The sequence below is a fragment of the Larus michahellis genome, chromosome 6, assembly GCF_964199755.1.
Source record: "Larus michahellis chromosome 6, bLarMic1.1, whole genome shotgun sequence".
In the NCBI taxonomy this organism is placed as follows: Eukaryota; Metazoa; Chordata; class Aves; order Charadriiformes; family Laridae; genus Larus; species Larus michahellis.
In genome coordinates this window covers 66,936,979-66,945,395 of record NC_133901.1, presented here as the reverse complement: position 1 = coordinate 66,945,395, position 8,417 = coordinate 66,936,979, and the positions used below count along the sequence as shown (strand labels likewise).

The 8,417-nt window shown below is 55.6% G+C and overlaps 1 protein-coding gene across 1 annotated transcript; it reads right to left on the bottom strand.

Annotated features, from left to right (window-relative positions):
• Positions 1-2,097: 2,097 nt before the first annotated feature.
• NANOS1 (nanos C2HC-type zinc finger 1) lies at positions 2,098-3,268 on the bottom strand. Its single transcript, XM_074591374.1, has one exon. It carries the CDS (start codon positions 3,195-3,197, stop codon positions 2,418-2,420), a length of 780 nt encoding a protein of 259 aa, XP_074447475.1. The 5' UTR covers positions 3,198-3,268; the 3' UTR covers positions 2,098-2,417.
• Positions 3,269-8,417: the final 5,149 nt, after the last annotated feature.

The window sequence follows — 8,417 nt, the reverse complement described above, 5'->3', positions numbered from 1 at the left end:
CAGAGGCCGCGGATGCAGCACTTTTCCTCTTGTCTGGGGAGAGGGAAGGAACGGGCGCTACAAAAGGTCAGCGCCATGCCAGGCAGGGCACCTTCTGGCGTCTTGATGAGCTTCCAGGTGCTGCGATAGGGCTGGGGCTACACAGTAACTCCGTGTACAGACGAGGGAGGAGGGGTGGGCACGCCGCAAACGCTGCCAGGAGCGCCTCGCAGCCAGCCCTGACAGAATTACCCCTCGGAAAACACCTGAGAAAGATCTTGCTTTTGTCTCGCTTGCCCAGCAACCATCAACTGCATTAACGTACGTACTGATCCTCAGACTTCCCACAAGGAGGTAACAAAAGTACAGAAGAAAACTTTTCCCACGGCATCGCACTCGAGCTGGATTCTCATGTGTGGTGGATACAGACTAAACCTACATGGACCAGGCATCCCAAAACCAAACACGTGGAACCTCTAAGAGCTTAGCGGAGCTCATGCTGCAAGCCCCACAGAATGACAGACAATATGCAACCGATACTTAGCATGAGGAGAGCGAGGATAGCAGCCACTATGAAGTGTTATTTAATGCAAGCCCCACTGCACTTGGTAATTAGACCCGACATCATCTTTGGAGCCTTGTGATGAAGATTTAAGAGAACACTTCCACACAAAATCAGTTTCTCCCTCCTAATTGCTGCAGCTGTGAGCCAACAGCAGCAATGAATAACCAACCCTGGGCCCTCCTCCCCAGCTCCCCCCATGCACCTTTTGACTCCATTCTCCACTGTCCTGCTCTCCTGCCCCCTCTCCCACCCTGTTCAAAGGGAATCCATGCAAGCAGGCGTCACCCCTCACTTTCCTAGCTCCCTTTTTCTGCTGGGACCCATCTCCTTTCTCATCCTCCTAGTGATGCCCCAGCAGTTCCTGCACAAGGCTCCCAACACCTCCCCGGTTTTGGCAGGGCCACCCTTGCAGACTGAGCACCCCTCTACGTCCCAGGTGTCGGTAAAGCCATCTACAGCGTAACCCTCTCTGCACCGAGGACTTGGGCACCTGCCTTTCAGCTCCAGAGCAAACTACAGACCTGCTGCTGTTCCTTGTCCTGCCTCTGAGTCACAATAAAAGCGATTCCTGATCTCTTAAGGATTAGACGCAATCTAATCAGCCCTGACTGATACTCGGTACCAAGGAACTGCCATCACCTACGCTTCAGGTCTTCAGCATCAATCTTACAATCTATTAAGGATATTTGTTAGCCACATGGGTAGATCCCCCCCATCTTGCAACGGGTTATGGCCACATTCTCTCAACTCTTAAAAATATGCCACCTCCCCTTCCACTCTTCTGCTACCATTACAGCTTTCTGCTTTGCCCAGGTCTCTTGTCTGCAAAGGCTTCCCATCACCTCCCCATTCTCCACCACAAACACAAACTGCATTCACAGCTTATTCTCTGCCATACTTACTGCCTTTCCTTCAGCAGAGAGGGCTCAGTTTGCGCCTCAGCCCCCGGGTCATTATTACGTTTTCAAGCAAGCACATTGACGCTTTCTCCTCTCAGACCGTGTATTAAACCTGCGTCTCAGGCACGGAGACCTGCGAGACCGTCCACGCTCACTGGTGGAATTGTTCAAGGGTGACGGTGGGGCACGGCACCTCTGGTCCATCATGCCAGGGAGGATGCTGCGATTTCGGGGAGGAGATGTTCATTACCAAGCCAGTAACCGAGTGCAAGTTTGATGACGATTTGCTTCCCCGTTTTAAGATGGGCAAAGAAAATTGCTCGGATGTTTACTTTAAGACCTGACACGCGGAGTGTTGTGCGCTAATTAAACATCGTGCTATTAACAGGCAAGACGACAGCACTCCCGCCCAGCTCCGCCACCCCCCCGCACCCCCCCAACGGTGCAGCATCAAGCTGAACAACACAGCCGGCCCCCCCGCCGCGGGGGGAGGCAGAGCCGGGAGCGGGCGGCGCTGCCCCGCTGCCAGCACCGGGGACCCCCGCCAGCCACCCCCCTGCCCCGCTCTCTGCCCGCCGCTTGCTTTAACCCCCCCATCCCCCCCCGGTTAGACCCCGACCGTAAATCCGTTTCCGTAAAAATCACATATATATATATATTTGTTGGTGTTTTTTTTTTTTCCTTACAATAAACAAATACAGTGCATCTGAGCTGCGCAATTCCCGCGGCCCGGCGCCGGGCTCCGCGCGGGCCAGCGCGCACCAGGCGCCATCGGCGGCGCGACCGCCGGCCCGGCGCTCCCGCTCGCCAGTCACCGCCTTTGATATATATATATTAATGTGTGAAAGAACAACAAAAAACCCCAAAACAAACAAACAAAAAAACAACAAAACAACCGCCATCCGCTTCAAAGACAAAAACCCAAAGGAAAGAGACGGGAGGGGGCCGGGGCCGCCCCCCCGGGGTCCCGGCGCCTAACGGCCCTTCTTGCCCAGCGCCGTCCGGGCGTGTTTGAGCTGTTTGGCCGCCTGCATTTTGGAGAGGGGACAGTACTTGATGGTGTGGGCATTGTCGCCGCTGGCACCGCAGAGGGGGCAGGTGTAGCGCCGCAGCACCGGGCAGAGGACGCGGCCGTCGGGTCCCTTGAGGATGTGGGTGGTGTAGAGGGCCACCGCCTCCTTGTTGTTCCGGCAGAAGACGCAAACCTGCAGCTCGGGTTTGAGCAGGCGGGAGGCGGCCCGCGGGTGGGTCGGCAGCCGCCCGGCCACCACCACGCCGCCCCAGGCGTGGGGCGAGCCCTCCCGGCCCGGGTGATCCCCCGAGCAGTCGAAGACCACGGCGGCGGGACCGCCGCGCCCGGGGAACGGGCTGAAGTCGGCGAAGCGCTCCTCCAGCAGGCCCTCGCCGTGATGGTGGTGGTGGTGGTGATGCCCGCACAGGTCCAGGTCCTGCAAGTCCAGCGCGCCCTCGAAGTACGGCCCCGCCGCCTCTTCCTCCTCCTCCTCTTCCTCCTCCTCCTCCTCGGCCGGCGGCACGGCCGCCGCCACCACCACCGAGGGGGGCTCGGCGCCGAAGCCCTTGCCGGGGCGCACGGCCTTAGTGATGAGGGTGGCCAGCCCCAGGTAGTCGTTCCAGGAGTTGAAGACGTTCCCGCAGGCGCTGTGACTCCGGCCGCCGTAGCGGGCGCCCGGCAGGCACTCCACGGCCGGCAGGTGCCGGTGCTGCTCCAGCTTGCCGCCGGGAAAAGCCTCCATGGGGGTGCCGCCGCCCGGGAGCGCCCCGCTCCCCGCCGGGTGCGGTGCGGGGCTGCGCCAGCCGCCCCCTCCCACCCTCCCTCCGCGCTGCGCCCGCCTCTGCCCGCGCGCGGCCCCGCGCCGCGCCTCAAATAGGGGGCGGTGGCGGGAAGCGGGGGGGGAGCCGCCGCGCTGCCATTGGCCGCCGGCCGGAGCCCCCTGCCGCTCATTGGCTGGCGGGAGGGGCGGGACAGGAGGGGCGGGGGCGGGCGAGGCCCGCGGAGCCCCCGCAGCGTGCGGGGACGGGGGGAGCGGGAGCGGCGAGGGGACGCGGAGCGGGCCGGGGGGACACGAGGAGGGACAGCCCAGGTCCGCTGGGTCCGAGCGGTGCCGCTCGGAGCGGGCAAAGCGTCGGCTGGGACGGGTCTTCATAGAACCATAGAGTAGTTTGGTGGGAAGGGACCTTTAAAGGCCACCTAGTCCAACCCCCCCCCCCCCCCCCCCCGGCGATGAGCAGGAACATCTTCAACTAGATCAGGTTGCTCAGAGCCCCGTCCAACCTGACCTGGAATGTTTCCAGGGATGGGGCATCGACCACCTCTCTGGGCAACCTGGGCCAGTGTTTCACCACCCTCAGGGTAAAAAATTTCTTCCTTATATCTAGTCTAAATCTGCCCTCTTTTAGTTTAAAGCCATTATCCCTTGTCCTATCACAACAGGGCTGCTAAAAAGCCTGTCCGCACTTTTCCTGTATGCTATCTGTAAGTACTGGAAGGCTGCAATAAGGTCTTCCTGGAGCCTTCTCTTCTCCAGGCTGAACAACCCCAGCTCTCTCAGCCTGTCCTCACGGCAGAGCTGCTCCAGCCCTCGGATCATCTTTGTGTCCCCTCTGGACCCGTCCAACAGGTCAATGTCTCTCCTGTGCTGAGGGCTCCAGAGCTGGATACAGCCCTGCAGGTGGGGTTCTCACCAGAGATCCATCTTCAGCAGAGCCATGCAAGGCTAAAACAGGTTTGCTAATATGCAACCTAAAATGGAAAGCAATTAGCACCTAGTAAGCTCATTAAGGGCAACAGGTGCCTTCCCATAGGTGCTAGTAAGTTCCATGGGGCAGAGGTGATTTCTTCTTTGGACCCCTCTTAAGAAGTGGGTTTGGTTATTGTCATCTAAAGCTAATGAAAGTTTTGGATCGGGCCTCAGATGAGGTACGTGCGCTCACCGGAATGCTGCTCGTGTGTGTGGAACCGCTCTGGCAGACTCAACCCTAGAAAGGGAGGGGGCTGACCTACGCTCTGGCTGTGAGCGCATCGTGTACGGTGGGTGCATGTGGAGGATGCCACGCGAGGGACCCCTCACAGCAGGATGGGCACGGGTGTCCCGCAGCCCCCACCCGGCGAGTCTGATCAGTCCAGGTTTCGGTGGCCCAGCTCTTGCCCCTCTGACTGGTGCTTGCAGAGCAGCTGCCACGTTGAGGATGTGGGGCCATGGTGGGGAGACACAGGTCCTCCTTCCTGCCCCTAGAAACCAGATCCTCCTCCGGGAAGCATCGCATGCATGCTCTTCCATTTGGGCAAGAGGAGTGAAAAATGCAGCTGCAATTAAAAATCCTATTAATTTCCAGCCCCTGGTAAGAGCTGCTGGGCTGAGCACGGTGGGTGGAGTTTTGTCAGTAGTAAATCTGTCTCCCCTGTGCAGGGCCTTGATTTGTAGGTCTGACAGGGGCTCCTCTGGCAGGTAAAGCAGCTTTGCAATGTGGTTTGTTTGCAGCTGAAATCAGCAGGTTTCATAAGCTCAGGTATCGGAAATACCTCCGGAGGGGCCGGCTCCCCGCGCCGCAAGGCCTTGATACGCTTCTGCAGAGGCGTGAAGTGGCTGGGAAGTGGGTGTAGCAGGGACTAAGGAACAATGTGGATGGCTGCAGGGAGCGGAGCTGGCTGGAAAGAGCGTTTCAGAGTGTGAATGCTCTGGTTGGAAACAGGGCTCCTTTCAGTACTGAAAACATTTGCAAAAGAAATTCTGGTCTGGAGTCACGCTTGTGGTGGGACACAGCTCTGCACCAGCTGACCATGGAACGTGTCACAGCTGTGTGGCATCAGGCTCAGCCTAGAGCCCTTCTCCAAGATACAGTTAAGTGGCAGGCCCTTTCTCTCTTCAGTGGAACGTTTTGGGGTCTGTCCAGTAAGGCACAGGGACGTCGTCTCTCTGAACACAGGTGGAAGGCCCGATTTTCAGGAGGGGTGCGTGTGGCAGGTTGCGCTGGAGCCAGCGGGGAATGGCAGAGGTAACAGACGGGCGAATGGTGCAGGGCGGTCAGTCAGAGTGGTGGGGCATCGCATCCTGGGGCAATTGTTGTGGCTCATCTTCTTCTCTAGATATCTTGGAGAGTGAATGATTTCACATCACTCCATGCTGTAGCAGTGTAAAGTAGCACAGGCAGAGGGGAACACAGTCCTGTTCCCCTCACTGCTAATGCAGGGATTGGTGAAGAACATGGAGCAGCATAAAAAATACCCGCACTATAAAAAAACCATGAAGGATAGGTACCTGTCAGCAGCACTGCAGTAACAGCACCCTCTGCTTGACCGACAGCTCTGGCAGAGCTCGCGTGCGCCGGCAATCCAAGCGTACAAGGTGTGCTGCAAAACTTATTGTGCCTCTTTCCCTGTCCAGGCTTTTGCAAATGGCTCCTCACGTTCCAGGTGTTGAGCAAAAACTCAACAGCTCGACTCAGGGGTTGGGTCTCTGCAGAGCTGTCAAGCAGCATCAGAATTCGACAGACCTTGCTCGCTGGGTGGCTTGTCACAGTGCAAGAGTAGGGAACGCTGCTGTTGACATTGGAACAAGTCAACATCTCAGTGAAAGACTTTCATGAGACAGTTTCAAACAGTAAACAAAAAATATGGTCTTGAACAGCTAATGGAGAAGCAGCTGCTTCTAGGGAGGATGCAGCATTGGCGTTTTGGTGTTCTTAGAAAATGTTTTTCTTTGAAATGTTGATAACTGCATGAAAAACTACTGCTTTGTCCTCAACTGGAGGTTGTGACTATTTCTGACTCTATCCCAAACTACCCTTTTGGCAACCCTTGCAAGGACTTTGACAGTGTCTTGGTGGTGTCTTATGTGAGTTTTCACGGCAAGGCTGCACATCAACCCTGGAGAACTATCGGCTGGAGCTGAAGTGACAAATAGCTGTTGGCACCGTGAATTCAACACCACGGGCCAAACTCTGCCCAGCGAAGGGGAAAGTTTTCTGCAGTCCCTCAGAGCAGCGAGAAGCCGTGGCACAGATTTAAGCGATCTAAGCGCAGGAAGCCACTGGATCTGCCAGGAGTAAGTAATCTGCTCGGGGGAACCGGTATGGGATCACCCATGGGCCACAGGAGTTTGTTGAGAATCTTTATATATTTCTCTATATATGAAAACTATGGAGCCATAGAGCCCCGGTAGTGGACACCAGTGTACGTGTCACCCTGATCCTGAGGGATGGAGCCGTGGTGCTTGGGGTCACCAAACCACGTCTGGCTGCTGACTGCCACCAGGAGAGCCTGTCTGGGCAGCGTTCCCCTGCGTGCCACGGGTGCCGTGTCCCTGGGCATCACTGCCTCCCCAGGAAGCCTCCAAAACCCATGGGGCCAAAGCAACGTGGTCCTGCTCTTGCGCACGCCAGCAGCGGGTCAGTGAAGTCTTTGTATCGGGTCGTAGGAAAGATTTCTTTCTTCATATTATAGGAAAAATGATTTAACAAGTCGTTTAACAAGAACGATACAAGGATTTAAGCACAGGGGGTTTTGAGTGCGTGCAGGACAGCTGTCACGTTTAGAGAGGAGATTAGCAGTTCATTTGAGAGATACATTAGGAAAAAGAGCTTACTCCGGGGTCTGTTAGCTCCCTTGAGGCTGGGGAGGATTTAGTGTCTGTTAAGTGTTGATGTATTGTGCACGTTATGAAGCTTGCCATCCCAGCAGCTTTGATATGTTCCAGCTTTTCTTTAAAACCCCTGTGGATGTTAAAGTGACTTTTATTTAACGTGGGAGATGTTGACAAGCTCCCCCAGGAGGCTGGCGAGTTCTCGAAAGGGTCTTTTAAAATATTAGCTTCGCCGCCACTTTTAGATGATTTTTTCCCCCCCTCTGGAATATCAAGGAGTGGTTTGTTTCTGACAGCACTAAAAATACATTAGGTGTCTGCTGACATGGGAAAGATATGCCCTGTGCTAGTTGGACTCCCAGCCTAGTGTTTGGGGATCCTATCTAAAGCTTTTGGCTTAACAGATGATGCTTGTGTTTGGAAAGCTGAAGTTTATAGCACTGAGCGATCCTTCTGTTCAGAAGATTGGAAGCAGCTGGTGGGACTAACACGGGCGAGTTAGGTTTCAGCGGAGGATGCAAACACAAGTCATGAGAGCAGAGCTCCAGCTTGGAGCCTGCTCAGAGGCTCCAGCACCGATGTTCAATGCGCCCATGGGCTAACCGCTTTCCCCAGTTTGTCTCTTTTAGAAAGGGAGAGGTGCACGAGGGCTTGTGCTGTACGTGCATGTGGGGCAGCTATGCTGGTGGGGGGCTCTGGGGAGGAAGGCCCTGCTCCACATCCCTAGTGTGGGGAAGGCAGGGGGGCTCTGGGCATGGTGGGTCCCGGGCTTTGGGAAAGGAGGGCTTGAGCTGGCACAGGGGGGGATGGTAAGAAATGTAATGAAATGACTCTAGCCCTTTTTACTGGAAAAAATACACTGGGATGGAGGATTAGGGCAGTAAAAGCCAGCCATGAAATACGACTTGGGTTTTGGGAATCTTTGTTTGAAGATGTGCTTGTGCTTTTGTTGTGTGGAAGCAGCTGATCCTTCAAGGAGTTGGAGATCTGTTTGATTGCAGAGGAGGCAGTGGTGGTCTCACCTTCCTCTGATCTGTGCTGAGCCCAGCAGGCTATTTCTGCAAAACCAGACACGTTAGGTGTTTCTGTACCAGGGTACCAAACTTCTCGTGGTGTAGACCACAACTTTCACTCGCTGTGCTGGAGGCAGAAGTGACTGTTTGGATCTGTTGTCTTTGGCCATTTTGGAGTTACATGACATTCCTCTGGCAACTCCAGCAAATGTTTACCCGGGCAAACAGAGCTGGTGGGGAACATCATGTATTTTTAGCTGTCTTTTAATTTGATTCAGCCATTGAAAGTGCAGAGCAGCACACAGCCAGCTCTCTAAGAACTGCTGCTCTGCCTCTTTGGATGCAGACAACTGGAAAGAGC

What these genes read in the sequence shown, in the direction of transcription:
- NANOS1 (XM_074591374.1), bottom strand. Translation starts at nt 3,197, where the DNA reads ATGGAGGCTTTTCCCGGCGGCAAGCTGGAGCAGCACCGGCACCTGCCG.